Here is a 15,327-nt window from a genome sequence, read left to right on the forward strand (position 1 = left end):
CATGATACTTTTATTATTGCTCGGTTCTTATTTTATCATTTCTATCATGATTTTCTTTTAAATTTTTTGTCTAGGAGTCCATTTTTAAGTTTCCAAACATTTAAAAGATGTTTGGTTGATGATTTCAACATTATATTGTGGTCATAGAAGGTGGTCTTAGATATAAGTTCTTCGAAATTTTTTTGTCTTTCTCTGTGACTCTATGATCAGTTTTTTTAAAATGTTCCATGTGTACTTGAAAATAATTATATCCTTTCTTTTTTGTTTGGTGGAAGGTTCTGTATATAACTGTTAGCTTGAACTTATTAATTTTGTGGATCAAGTAAAAAAAAAATCCAGCTAAAAACTGTGAAAATGCCTGACTATTCTGGCACTGCCAGATATCAGTGAGGAGGCTGTCTTATGGGTGTTACCGAATGCCCTGTGTATGCCTAGAGCCTTGGCCATCCTCACCTCACAATACACTGACCCTGTCATGATGTCTCTCTTACAGGGTTTAGTTTTTTGTCTTCATTGGCTGGCAGGCAGGCTGGTAGTAGTACCACCTTCCTCACTCTCTCTTTCCACGACTAGCCTTTCTGATATTGCTGTAAATAATCTTGGAGGATTTTAAGGCTAATTTGGAAAAGGAGAAGATGTATGCAACGTATTTTATTCACGTGATTATTTATACTGAAAGACATTGGAAATTTTAGACGAGTGAACTAATGAAGTTTTGCAATACATTGGCATAATCTTATATTTCAGTTTCACATTGGCAATTTAGTAAAAATGTATGGGTATAGAATTCTAAGGTTGTAAGTTTCTCTAAGGTGTTGTATACTTTTTAGTACCTTGTGTCTAAACGTTGGGCATAAAGAATGTGTTTAATGAGTAGCGTTGCTGGAAAAGAAATGTAGTCCTACTCCAACATTTGGATCTTTGTATCCTGCAGTTTGCCATCGTCTTCAAAACTCCAAAGTATAAAGATGTCAACATTACAAAACCAGCCTCTGTGTTCGTCCAGCTTCGGAGGAAATCTGATTTGGAAACCAGTGAACCAAAACCTTTTCTCTACTATCCTGAAATTAAAGGTAACTTTGTTGTTTAAACACTTGTGCTTGTTGCAACAAGAGGATGGTCTGATTAGAAAAGATCAGGTAGTCTCCTCCTTTGAACAGCTTCCTAGTAACTGGTTTCTGGGTCCATGGTGCTTCTTTTTAGAGAAGAAAGAAGTAATATATGATTTGGGGGTCACAGAATTAAGTCTAGCCTTTTAAAATAATGTTATTTCCATTGAGTTTTATATGAGATTTAGACATTTGAAACTTTCTCTTTGAATTTGAGAATCTATCATTTATTGACTACCTCAGGGTTCAGGTAGTTGAGATGAAAAGATAAGGCTTGTTGTGTAGGAGAATCAGCCACTCTGTCAACTGGCACCATGCACTGCAGAGCTATAAAAATGAATAAGGCAGCATTCTCTTCCTCACAAAGGACACACCGAGAAGGGGAGATCATAAGTCTCCTTCAGTTGTTACCGTGCGAATTATTACTTTGGTAAGTTCCAAAAGTGAGGTGTCCACAAAAACGTAGAAGAATGCAAGGAGAACGAACCTTAGATTCTGAAGAAGCCACCAAGAAGAAGGCTTCTTCAAGGTCCTGAAAATTGGCGATGTATTTCAGTAGTTGAGTGTGCAACAGAGAAGGAAAGGGTCTCCTAGACTTAGGAAACGTGAGGAGCTAAAACAGCTAGTGTTTATTCAGGGAAAAGTGAGCATTATGAGCACTGAGTTGCACTCCTGGAGGCCGCAGCAGGTGAGGAAGGCCGGGGCCAGGCTCTGTGATTGGCACCTAAAGAGTTTTGCATTGACTCTGGAAAGGGGAATGACCAAGCCAGTTTGGATTTGGAATGATGCCTCTGATTCTCTCTGTAGACACTGAAGAGACTATCTGGGCAGCAGACAGTGAGTCAGAGGAGGAATGCAAGAATCCAAGTGAGAAATAGTGAAGTTAGTGAAGGTCTTAATGCAGTGGAGTGAAAGGAGAAGGTGGATTCAGGAGGCAGTGCAGGGATGGTGTCAAGAGGACCCAGGTGCTGGTTGGGGTAGGGGGTGAAAAGAGAAAATCAGGAGTCCTAGACGGTTCTGGGAATCCCAGCCTGGGAAGGCTGTGATGTGGTTGAACTGATGAAGAGTCAAAGGAGCAAAAGTAGATCTGGGTGGGCAAAGACAGAGTTCAGTTTAAAGCATGCTGCATTTTAGGTCCCTGTGGCAGATTCCTAACAGGCCATTCAAAAGGCAGGACTGGAACTCCAGAGAGGGCAGGGTGGGAAATTCACACTGAGACTCCTCTCGGAATGAGGGTAACAGGCCTCAAAAGTTGTTTGTTAACCTGGAGTCCACTCACCCCTATGGGGCTCCATGGCTAGAAGTGTACTTTAAAACAATTAGGTTTTTTTGTAATCCTATTTTGAATGTTACATACTAAAAACTGTGATTCTAAGAAGAGATCCGTAGACTTCACTAGACTGCAAAAGAGGCCGTGGCACAAACATAATTAGAAACCCCTGGACTAGAGGGAAGTGAGACTGGGGAGGGACAGGGCGCCCAGGTCCTGGCTGAGGCTGGAACCCACAAAGGTGCCGCAGCAGCGATCCACATGGCTGCTAATCCTGTGATAGCAACATGGGATGGGGGATCTTTGAGGAGGGCTTTCTTTTCCTAGGATTCATGTTGTGGCAGCAGCATTTAGGAAATGGTTCCATGATTTCTTGTTTCTTCTCTGAGCTTGTGGCCCCTCCACTGATGGGTCAGATGTATAGTGCATTCCGTTATTGGTGCTTTGAAAACACTGTCAGCAGAGGATCCTTTTTTTTCTCTCCACGTGACATTTCGTGCGAAATCCCAGTATATAAACCGGAGAGGCTTGAAGTGGAGGTGGCAAGTCCGCCCACTTGGCTTGTCCAGGAAGGAGGCTTACCTCTCCGCACTTCCCTCCCTGCCCAGGAACTGCCTGAGGGCTTCCGAACGGGCCTTCGGCGTGAAGTTTGAAAATCACTGCTTTGGATTAAGCACCCTGCTTTAAAAGTAGACCCAGAAGAGAAACAGAGCAAAATTGTTTTGCACTTTCTGAGGGAAAAAAAAAAAAAAAAAGATTTCTTCTCCTAAAATGCATGTTCAAAATAATGTCAATTTTTCTAACACAGAGAATCAGATAAAAAAAAGGAAACCCAGATTACCTACACATGTGTAAGCCTAGAAATACTCAAAGCTGAGCTTGGTTTCTAGGCTGCCTGTGTCCCTTTCCCAGTGGTATCGGTGCCTGAAAAGAGTCTGATACAGCAGGGACACGTTCAGACTATTACTTTCTTTGCTACCCTCTTATGGTAGGAGCTATCCAGGGCTGGAGTTAGAGAATGGGGTCTCCTGAAAGTTCAAAATCTCACCTTTATGCGTCAGGCACTTACCTTCCAGGTTGTCATTGACTAAAAGCTCCATCTATAAGAATAGTGTAGAAAACCATCTGGAAAAATAAGAGTTTGTAGTTGAGCTCCACAGAAGGAATGGCCAGCATGTATTGTGGTTGAGTTGTTGTGAGACTAGAACAATTTTATTGAAGATAACAAATTACCTTAGTCTAGAGAACCTTCTGGATTATAAAATCCCAAGTTGAAATAATCACCAGGACAAATGATTGCACCAGGCCTGTGTGACTGGCCAGAAAAGTAGCAGGCCATTTAGCATCCGAGTCGCTATGTGAAGATCAATCTAAACTATACAACCCAAGGAATCATTGTGCTCCTTTCTCAGAAGTCCTTGAATATACCTTCCACTGCCCCCAGCCCCTGCAGTCACTCCTGAACTCATTGCTTCATTTTATATTCTTCACTTATTTTTATCAATATGTAAAATTATCTTACCTATTAATTTATGTGTCTATTGTCTTCTTCCTACCTGTGTTCTTTAGGTCACAGATTTGGTCTTTCATATTTATTGCTACATCTCGGACAACGTAGGTCACGTAGTAGATGCTTGTTAAATATCTGAGAGCTAAGTTATTGTTTGACCAACCAAGTTGCCATCCTCACCCGAAAGACTAGTAACTTGTTGGGTGCCACCAGTTAAGACATTAGACAAAGAAATAGATCATATTCCTCTTGTTGTACAGAATCATGCAGCCCCGAACTCTGCATCCTTTATGGTCATTGACGTTGTGTCTCATAAAAACGTCATGGAGATGGTTGGGTCCAGGAAGACAATCAAAATAATCAGGAGAGGGATGGTTGGCAAGGGAAGAAGAGGGTTGAGGAACTGTTATACAAAAGCAAAGAAAGACCATAATGACTTTTCAGTCTGAAAAGATGGAGATTAGGGAGAAACAGAATCATAATCTGTAGATTATGAAAGGTATGGTCAGGATAAATGCCGGCGTGTTTACTGGCAAACTACAACCCAGAAAGTGGGAATGAGATACTTTTAAGGCACATGCACAGCATAAGGTGGTAGAGGCTAAAAGTTTTATCGACATTTGTGAACTAAGCTGTTATCTTAAATCATCAGTTATTAAAGGAAGCAAAGATATGTTGGAGTGTTTCCCCCGAAATGGTGACCTAATATAATGGAATGCTCATTAGACCTTGTATCTGTTCGTCACTGAGCCCTGACCTCATACAAGTCCCTCAACATCCTAGCTTCGATTTCCTCTTCTGTAAAAGTAGAACTTGTAGTGAGTGACCACTTAGGTCCCTTTTAGAATAGGTTGATGTTTCATAGTACATCCCATGGTCCACTGTCAAAAGCAGACCACAAGGGTAAGTAAACCCAGGGTGAAAATCCCCATGTTCAATTCCATGGCAAGCAAAACAAATGAAACCTCTATTTTAAAAAAAAAAAGCTTGTCACATGGAATTTTCTATATCAGTTTCTTGTTATTAACATCTTAATGGCTGTAGGATAGTTAATATTTTTAAATTGAGTCTTAAAAATTCCCATTTTACAATGAAATATAACCAGTGAATGTCCCTGTTTTATAAGTCAAAAGGAGTACCTAGCAAATACCAAATGATCTCTTTGCTAGAAGGCGTGTCAGTAGATAACATTTATTTCTAAAGGTGAATATGTTGTCTGCCTTGCTCTTGTATTTCATATTTCTGATGAACTAATATCCCATGTGAGATCAACAGTTTATAGGATGAGTAATAATTGTGACTTAGTTATGATACAACTGATGGAGAAACTTTATCTGTCCAAAACCTTTGATAAGGAAATTGCTCAAGTTTCTCCACTTCGAGGTCACCCTTTCTGGTGGAAGCATGTTTTCTTCAGAGTTGACCCATGCTGGCTTTTTTCTTCCTAGCGAGTCTGGACAGGATCCGTTTTTAAAAGATTTTTTTTTAAGGGTACTTTGCTACCCTACTTTCCCCTGCTTATCTTTCAACTGCACTTAGATGATCACGAGATAATCAGTACACAACAGCGTTCTTTCTAGCCCTGAGATGACTGAAATGACGACAGAATTAGAAATAAGTGAAGATCTTTCTGAACATAAACAGTGACCAGAACTGATGTGAAGAATCAGAAATAGGACAGTTGTCAAGTATTGGGCTGCTGATTGAAAAAAAGAATACCATATTGACTGTTGATTTAATTTAAACAAAAACCAAAAACTTCTTTCAGTGCTTTATTTCAGAAGAGAGAAGGGAGAAAAAATATATAGGGTGGGAAAATCAGAGGAGGGAAAGAAAGGGAAACAGAAAGAAGAAACAAGAAAGGAACAATAGACCACAAAGGCAGTGGCAGAACTCACAGGGGCAGTGGAGCTGGTGAGAAGCAAAAGAAAAACAGAGCAACCACATGAGGAATGAGGGGGGAAAGTCTCAATAGTATCTAGACTTGGCCAATCAAAAATCTCAGAGGGCATCACTGTATTTTAGTCAAGTAGTGGTCTTAGACTTGCATGAGTCTTAGACTCTCGAGTTACCAATGACTACAGATCCATCTTTTATTGTCTTTCTGGGATGCACGCGTTTTTATTATTGTGGTGACCACCAAGGAACAGCCTCCAACACCTTATGTCTGCACTGTCTCTGCCTCTCACTTTGACTCCTTTATTTTATCCTATGCACCAGCGACAGATGAATCTTTCTAAAATACCACCATATGCATGGCATTCCCCAGTTCAAAAACGTTCCATGGCTCTCCTGCCTGTAAATTAAATCCCTTAGGTTCATAATCCAGGTGCTTGGCAATGTGGTCCCAATCAGCCCCATTTCTCAAGAATTCCTCGTACTAAACTTTGACTTCAGCTAAGCTGATCCACTGCTGTTCTCATAAGCACGCAGTGCACATTGGTTCCTTCGTTACTTTCCCTCTACATCCCCTTCCCAGAACATCCTCCCTTTGCCCTCTCCTGATATAGAGTTGATTCTGGGAAGACTTTTCCTGAATTTTCCAGCCCACAGAGACTCCCTAGAAGTCCTTCCTTGAACTCCTGGAACCCTAGTTGGCACCATGAATTTAACATATATAGCATTTTAGTGCTTCGTCTCTAAGTCTTTCCCCTACAACCTTAAAATTATATTGGAGGGTTCTTGACAGCAAAGACATGATGTCATACTTCTCTTTATCCTCAGCACTTAGGTCATTGTAGACACATAATAAATGTTAGCTGATTAGTAACGGTTGTTTTGTATGACCAAGTGAAAATGCTCAGTAATGCTGTTCTCATTCAGTATTTGCAGTCTCTTCATCTTTGATGGGCAGTCTAGTCTCTCACTAACTTGAATGACAGGGGGGACTTAAGAAACAGTGGCAGAGAGAATTTGGGTGTGTACTGTTCTGTGGTCCCTCTGAGGCTGGCTCTTGGTCTTTGTGCTTATTGGAATAAATATAATGCTTCTTGACATTTGGCGTCTCTTCCTCCTTGGGTGCTTTCTATTTCCCTTTAAGATGTTTAAAAATACCATCAGAATCAGTATTCTCTCTGTGGCTAGTAGTGGAGCTGAATCAATCTTTTCTCCTCTGGTTTCTCTTCCTTTAAATACAGATAAAGAGGAAGTGCAGAGGAAACGGCAGAAGCTCATGCCCAATTTCTCAGATAGTTTCGGTGGCGGCAGTGGGGCGGGAGCTGGAGGTGGAGGCATGTTCGGCAGCAGCGGTGGAGGCGGTGGTGCTGGAAGTACCGGCCCAGGTACGAACCAAGCCTGTTCTTTCACATCTGAAAGGGCAGATTTTCTTCTCCTAGATTTCCTTGTCTATGGGTTGAGTGTTGTGACATTACTGAACATGATATATTACATGACTTAAAATTTCCCAGCAAACTTTTTTCCAAAGAAATGCATGTTCATCTTATAATATGTAGATAGATTAATACCAAAAACTGTAAGAAGGAAAAAAGTCACGAAGGCCAGTTACCCAAAGGATACCTCTTAACATTTTGGTATATTCCCCCCTCCTTTTTTTTTTGTTTTTTGGTACAGTTGTCTTGGTATTCTTTGGAAACATTGGAAAGGTTTCATATTATATTTGCACTATGTTGTAGATACATAAAATCCTGCCATCAAAGATTAACTATTGTTTTTTGGCAGGTACATACATTATAATACATATTTATACATTTCTCCAAGCACAGCTGTGATCCTTATTTTGCATAGTGTTTTAATCCATTTACTCGTATGACCTATTTATTATCATGATTGTGTATAGAGTCATGTATGCTGCTTTTTCCTAACGGTTTAACATAAGCATTTCCCGACGGTAATAGAAATTTTACATAAGCATCATTTTAATGACTTGTAATAATTCATCAAATGAACAAACCGTAGTATAACTTACTTGAAGATTATTTCCTGTTTCTTATCTAAAACGTTTGCACTGAACTCCTCTATCCACATTGCTTTTCTTTTATTCCAGATAATTTTTGTAAATTAGATTCTCTGAAGTGAAATTACTACGTCAGAGAGTATGACAACTAACACTCACTGCTTCCCAGAGTTTTACCAGCTTGTGCTTCCAGCAGAAATGCGTGAGAGTAACCAGTGGGGGCATGTTTCTCTTGAGGAGCCAGTATATGTTTCTGTATTTTGTTTTGTTCAGTTTTTCCCTCCAGGGGTTACTTTACTGTCTTCTGTGTCAGCAAGTCTGAGTCTGGGTGGCAGCCACTCACCGTTAGCCTCTCCCCTCCATGCAGGAGTGGGAGACTTTCTCCAGCATGAGCTCCTCCACGCTGCCCAGAGCCTGGGGTCTGCCTGGGTTGCCAAAAATGTAACCTGGCCAGAGTCGAATTCTGATCGTCCCAGGACCCCCAGTGATGTGCCTTATCACTAAGTCTCAACAGAAGGACTGTGTCGGGCACACCAAAGCCTGTTCTCACCAGAGGGAGGGACAGTAACGTTTGCTGAGTTTCTTTTTATTTAAAAAATCATCATGAGGTTTCGTTTGTTTTGCTTGCCATTTCAGGGTATGGCTTCCCACACTATGGATTTCCTACATATGGTGGAATTACCTTCCACCCTGGAACCACTAAATCTAATGCTGGGATGAAGCATGGTAAGTAACACTTTTCTTTTTTTTTTTAGTACTGAGAAAAGAACGAAAAAAATTATTTAAAAATTAATTAAAGCCAAAAAGTTTTTTTTTAATCATTACTCACCACAACATTATCTTGAAAAAAAATTGATGAATGCCAGTAAATTAAGAAGATACTTCTTTTCCAAAAAATTATTATTTCCTATGGAGAGTATAGATTCTATTCCTGATACTATATTTAAATTTATACATTTACTTTGTACGTGGCATGAACAGGGGAAAGAAAAGAACATTAAATAGGGATATGGAGAGACTTGACTATTCAAACATAAAAAAGTCACCAAACTTAGCTGTTTTCTCTCTTTTTTCTTAAATATACACTTTTGAAGACACTTAGAGGTTTATAGGGATGGTCTTTTCTCATCAAATGTATCCCCCTGGGGGCCTCCCTGGTGGCACAGTGGTTAAGAATCACCTGCCAATGCAGGGGACACGGGTTCAAGCCCTGGTCCGGGAAGATCCCACAGGCCGCAGAGCAGCTAAGCCCGTGCGCCACAACTACTGAGCCTGCGCTCTAGAGCATGTGAGCCACAACTGCTGAGCCCACGTGCCACTACTGCTGAAGCCCACGTGCCTAGAGCCCATGCTCCGCAACAAGAGAAGCCACCACAATGAGAAGCCCACGCACCACGATGAGTAGCCCCTGCTTGCCACAACTAGAGAAAGCCCGCGCACAACAACGAAGACCCAGTGCAGCCAAAAATAAATTAATAAATAAATTTACAACAACAAAAAATGTATCCCCTAATTAGCAGTTGTCACATCATGTGTTCATACTTCTGTTACATGTCCATTTTAGTGTACTCATTGAAGAAATAATACAACAAGGTCTTCTCATGTATTTCAACACCTGTTTTACGTCAGGTGCTTTTACATGTTTTAACTGTAATCTTTATGATTCCTCTGTAAGGAAAATATTAGTGTCTTCATTTTACAGACAGAGCACACCAAGGTTCAGAAATGATCATTCACTCACTGAAGGTACCTATCTGTTCGTGGCAGAACCAGGATTTGAACCAGGTCTGCCTGTAAAATCTCCGTGTTCTCATAGTAGCTGTCGGGTAGCACAGTAGGACCTGAAAGATTGTGATCAGAAACAGTGCACTGGATAGCTCCCACACCAAAGAATATGAATTGAGATCACATCTTCACAACCTGCTTGAGCATTAGGGAAAAAAATAGCTGCTCTGTTTTCAAGAACTTTAAAAATTCCACTTCCTTGCAATTCCTAGAAGAGCTTTATTTCATTTTTCTCCTTTACAGATAAACAGAATGAGGTGTACATTTTTAGAAATGTAAAAAAAAAATTTTTTAAGGTCTTAAATAAGTTTTCAGCACAAGAAAAAAGAATTTGTAACTATATATGCTGATGGACGTTAACTGGACTTACTGTGGTGATCATTGTGCAGTGTGTACAAGGACTGAGTCATTATATTGCACACCTGAAATTATTACAGTGTTATACCTCAATTTAAAAAAAGTTTTTTGCAAGTGACTTTAAAATAGCTCCAAAACGTGTTACTTATGACCATTTTAAAAGGAATTTTAGATTGTTGTTTTTCTTTTCCCTTTGCAGTAACCCTGCCTCCTACCTTTATCTGACCTTTGCTGAAACAGTGAATTATAACTTAATTAATAGATTTTACTGAGGAAAAAAAGCTGAATTTTTGCTTTTATCTTAGGAACCATAGACACCTCATCTAAAAATGACCCTGAAGGTTATGACAAGAGTGATGACAGAGAGGCCATAAATCTCTCCGGGCAGGCAGCAGAGACCACCAAGCAAGATAAAGAGTCCTGCAAGCGGGGCGCTGAGGCTGATCTGGCGTACTCAGTAGGAGTAAAGGAGGAGAAGCACAGCTCCCAGGGTGAGTGAGCACACAGAGGACTGCACTGTACTGCTTGGTGAGGGCGTGGGTCAGTTCTAGGTGGACAACCTATTTCCAGAAGACAGGTTTATTTTCTGTTGACCTCAAGGCGATACATCAACATCTAGTTCAGCGTGCTCTTTAGAGCCCTGTGTGCCTTTTGAAAAGCATGTGCCAGGTTATTTTATTCACCCTGGGATTTCCACTTTCCCAGTGTTATCTTTGAATATAAAGTACATAAATTTACATGTGCTTCTCCAGTCGTGGTCATGCAGTTTTAGGGTATCACGAGAGATAACCTAAATCATTTCCACCACAGATAAGAGAGAGCAGTTTGCATAACTTTGACAGTCTCCCTTCTCTCGACTGTCATACTGAAGTGGAATTTCGCCTGAAAATAAGGACTTTTCCCTTTATCCTGATGCCTTCTTTGAAGAATTAGGATTAGGAGGGACAGTGCATATTTGGAACCAGAACCCATTAGAGTATGTGTCATGGGTCTAGGTCATCCTAGGTTATGCCTGGAAGACTTTTTCTGTAAGAGAAAGATAGTAAATATGTAGAGTTGTGGGCTACATATGGTTTCTATTGCATATTCTTTTTTTAACACCCCTTCAAAAATGTACCAACCATGCTTAGCTAGGGGGCCGTATAAAAGCAGGCCACACACTGGATTTGACCTGCAAGCCACAGTTTTCCTCCCGTTGACCTTCAGGAAGCAAAGTTTACAAAAACACCAATGGCTCTTGGAGAGTCTGTATCTGTGCGGCAGAGACTGATTTTTGACACTTTTTGCCTAACGAGAGAGTCGTTCAAGACTCCCATGAAGGATTATTTCACCAAGAGATTATTTACAATTGTGGCAAAACCCAGTTAACATTATTTGGAGATTGATTGTTCCCCTTAAGATAACAGAAACTTCTGAATTTCTTTTCCCCGAACAGACTGTAGACAGATTTTTTTGAGGTCAGCCTCTATATTTGTCAGTGAGCCAATGTCCAGCTGTGCTTTTTCTAGTGAGCACAACCCAGAAGCCCCAAAAGGAGCATTTTCCACTAAGTCGATGTGTCTCAGGGTATCAGAACACTGATGCCGACAGTCGTGGCCTCAAGCATGGCATTCCTGTAGAGCAAGTCGAGTGAAACTCAACTGTGATCGTGATCCACTGCCTTGCAGATAACCTCTTTCTGGAGAAGGCTGTGCAGCTTGCCAAGCAGCATGCCAATGCCCTTTTTGACTACGCAGTGACAGGAGATGTGAAGATGCTGCTGGCTGTCCAGCGCCATCTCACTGCAGTGCAGGACGAGAATGGGGACAGGTAAGTCAGGACTTTTGCAAACAAGGGTTGTTTTAAAGGGGCGAAGAGAGAAAAGTATTGTATGCATGCTGGCTAGAAATGAGAAGACTTGATCAAAGTTATTGGGTCCTGCAACTGAAACACCCTCTCAAGGAAAATAATGTGTCAGTAAGGTTGAGTGGCACAGTGGCACAATCTCCTTCTCCTGTCCTGTGGCTGTCACCTCTTGGGCTCTAAAATAGCCAGGATACTCATCTAAGAGTACAGCACTGTGGGCGAGAAAACTAAGATGGGTGTGGGGAATGGTACTTTTTTTTTTTTTTTAACATCTTGACTGAAGTATAATTGCTTTACAATGGTGTGTTAGTTTCTGCTGTATAACAAAGTGAAACAACTATACATATATCCCCATATCCCCTCCCTCTTGCGTCTCCCTTCCCTCCCACCCTCCCTATCCCACCCCTCTAGGTGGTCACAAAGCACCGAGCTGATCTCCCTGTGCTATGCGGCTGCTTCCCACTAGCTATCTGTTTCACGTTTGGTAGTGTATATAGGGAATGGTACTTTTTGAAAAGCCCTGCTTGATTTGTTGGAATACTATTTAGAATCATATTTAATAAACAAGCACTTGTTTATTGGAATAGGAATATTTGCTTTATTTATTCGAATAATATAATAAAATTTGGTCTTACCAAATCCCTAAAGCGCTTGTTATCCCCGCTGCATATTTGTCATGATAATATTCTCAAGGAAAAGCCCAGTAGAGACAGCACAACAGCAGCAACAAAACCATTAGGAGGCCGTTGTCATGCTCTCCCAGTTACTGGTTCCTCTTCTACTGCCTCTGTTGACGGTCACCAGGCTGTGACGGAATCAGACTCCTGTGACTGCTCTAACCCGCATTGTGTGGGAGTCTAACATTCCAAGCACCGTGCTTCCCATTCCTGCTGTTACTGAGCTTGTATTTGCAAAGACACCTGGCTTCTTTCTAAAACGGTTCTCCTAGTCCTTTCATTGAGACTTCTAAAATGATCTCAAAAGCCTATAAAAATAACGAGTGACAGCAGCCCTCAAATCCAAGTCAAGTGCTTTATCTAAAACCTTCCCAAAATAGTGTCAGCAATGAGAAATCCTTCTCTGTGGAAGAGCTCTTGGGCGCTGTGTTTTAAACCTCAGTTTAAACACTGAACCAAATGCTTTAGGAAAGTGCCAGCCTCAGGGTTTCAGACAGAGACCTTTGTTCTCATTCCTTGCAGCTTAACCAAGGATGTGGTGTAACCACTGGCCTCGTTAATACAGTACGAGAGGAACCAGTACAGCCTTCTTTGTGTAAAGTCATGAACAGCAGAATGTTTTTTACAGGGTTAAATAATCCATTTAGCATTCAATAGCATATAATCACAAGAGAAAGCAGTTAACCAAGACAGGACAGTAGCATTTCAGGTGACTTTTTTAGGGACCTGCTGATGAGCCTAAGAAAGACGAGCATAGGTAAGTTAGAAAGGGACTGCTGGTGTTCCAAGGGAGGATTGTGGAAAGGGACACAGGCCCATGCATTCAGGCGAGGGCCCTGAGGGGAAGGTATAGACGTGTGTAAGGACCTGGGTGCATGTGGAGAGGCTGGGGAGGTGGCTTTCCCTGCCCAAGCAGGAGATAAACCCTTAGAGTCCCCGCCCTGGACCCCAAACATACTCACGCAAGCAGGCCTGCGAGGCTTGTCGCAGCTGGAGGCCAGAGGGGTGAGACCTGGGGAGACCAAGGAGTCCTCGTAAGAATATAGACAAGGGATAGCTTTTGGCCTCACAGCTCAGCCCCTTGGTTTCACTGAGTTTATCGTATTCAGCTAATAATCTGAATCCTGTGGCCGTTAGTCATCACAGAAAATACAATGAAGAAAAAAAATAAAAAAGCTTCTGGTACTGGGGAAATTCCCATGAGGGTGTGAAAATCTATGGGGGAGGGGGAATGTACTTCTGCTACAAAGTGCTGAGCTGCACATGGAAATTCTTAGGCAGTTTTTGAAGTACGACCTTTTTCTTGGTACATGTGCATCATGTCTGCGTCAGACTTTGGGCCCTTTTCAGCAGTCTTCGTCCAGCCCTACGGTTCAAAAGACAGGACTGAAACCCTGAAATCATTCATTTAATAAATCTCTCAAATAACGAAGTCGCACTTTAGTTTTTCAGGCTCTCCTGAGTCAATGTTAATCCCAAGTAATATACACGTGCTATTTCCAAGAAGGTGGCCTGAATAAAATGACACCTAATATCTTTAGAGAAAAGCCAGCCTGTGCCTCAAATCCCGTATGTACTGCCTCCCTGGGATCCTCAGAGCGCTCTGCATCATAACCTGTCCATACCTCGGAGGGTTCATCCTCCTGCATGTGCATCTGCAACTCTACAGAGCAGTGCCCATGTGCCCCTGAAGCAGGAGAGCTTAAGGGATTAAGAGATGGCTTTGGGGCAAGACAGTCCTGGACTTAACATACGACCTGGATTGAGTTCTATTATACCCGTAAGTCTCACTTTCATCACCTGAAAAATAAGGATAATATCACCTACCTCATAAGATTGTTGTTGTGATTAGTCAGATAATGTATGTCAAGTGCTTGGTGTGGTCTGGTATTAGAAGCTCTAAACAAATAGTAGCCACTTTTTATTGTTGAGTCGTTTCCAATTAATTTTAAGTTTTCTTAACAATTAAAAAAATTTGTTCCTAGGAGTGATGATTGGCACCTGCCAATATTTTCAGCCTCATTAGCGTTCGCCCTAAGTTTGTTCAGTCATCCTTATTTTAGTGCCTGAACTGTGTGCCAGGGCTATAAGGCTGACCCAGAGGGAACCAACCTCTGAGAGGATCACAGGCCAGAGAGGAAGATGTATAGAAAACTGCAGTCGCTCAACCAAGCAGTAAACTTGAGGGGAGACAGCTTGCTCTGCCTAGGAAGTTGAGGAAGTCTTCTCCAAGGATGTAAGGTTTGCACGGGCATATGAAGGATAAAGAGGTGCCGCTGAGGCAGAGAAGAGGAGCAAAACCATTGCAGGCAGAGGGACTGACTCGGTGGAGAGATACAGTTACATTGTTCCTTCAGAAGTTTGCGTCTAGAGTCTTCTCCCCATAGTTAAGAGCCTGACTCCATTCTCCCCTCTTGGGATCTAGGAAGATCTTAAAAAGCCACCACACTGTATTCGGGAGGAGGTGGCAGAGCTACGGGAGATATCTACACTCTTCTGAACAGATCCTAGTGCAGCCATTTTACACACGTCACCTGTGTGTCGGGGTAAGTCAGGGAAAAGTCAGAGGAGAAAGTGCACGGCACAGAGGCAGAGCTGGGGTTTGAACATAGGTTTCTCTGTCTCGAAGCCCGGGTTCCTTTACACCTCAAGGGTCCAAACTGAATGCCCCCAGAGACCAGAGAGCAGGCAGGTACTGGAAATGAGTAGGCAGTAAAGCCTCCCCACCTTGGATACAAGATGTTTCATAGATTCGAGACACTTGGGGGCCAAAGAAAACTAGGTATGAGAGCCAGATACAGTCTGGGAGTCTAATCCTACCTTGGGAATCTTTTTTTTTTTTTTTTCCATGAACAGTCCAG

At 41.8% G+C, this 15,327-nt stretch overlaps 1 protein-coding gene across 6 annotated transcripts in view; it reads left to right on the forward strand.

The window, feature by feature from the left end:
- Positions 1-15,327, forward strand: part of NFKB1 (nuclear factor kappa B subunit 1) — a 122,437-nt gene that overhangs the window by 89,713 nt on the left and 17,397 nt on the right. For all 6 annotated transcript variants that reach the window (XM_060147641.1, XM_060147636.1, XM_060147638.1 and 3 more), the window contains 5 exons: positions 935-1,073; positions 7,027-7,170; positions 8,439-8,528; positions 10,250-10,435; positions 11,612-11,753. In XM_060147641.1, the coding sequence (XP_060003624.1) occupies positions 935-1,073; positions 7,027-7,170; positions 8,439-8,528; positions 10,250-10,435; positions 11,612-11,753 (701 nt within the window). The remainder of the gene's footprint in view (positions 1-934; positions 1,074-7,026; positions 7,171-8,438; positions 8,529-10,249; positions 10,436-11,611; positions 11,754-15,327) is intronic.

This window comes from Lagenorhynchus albirostris, chromosome 4 (assembly GCF_949774975.1).
Source record: "Lagenorhynchus albirostris chromosome 4, mLagAlb1.1, whole genome shotgun sequence".
NCBI classification, from domain to species: Eukaryota; Metazoa; Chordata; class Mammalia; order Artiodactyla; family Delphinidae; genus Lagenorhynchus; species Lagenorhynchus albirostris.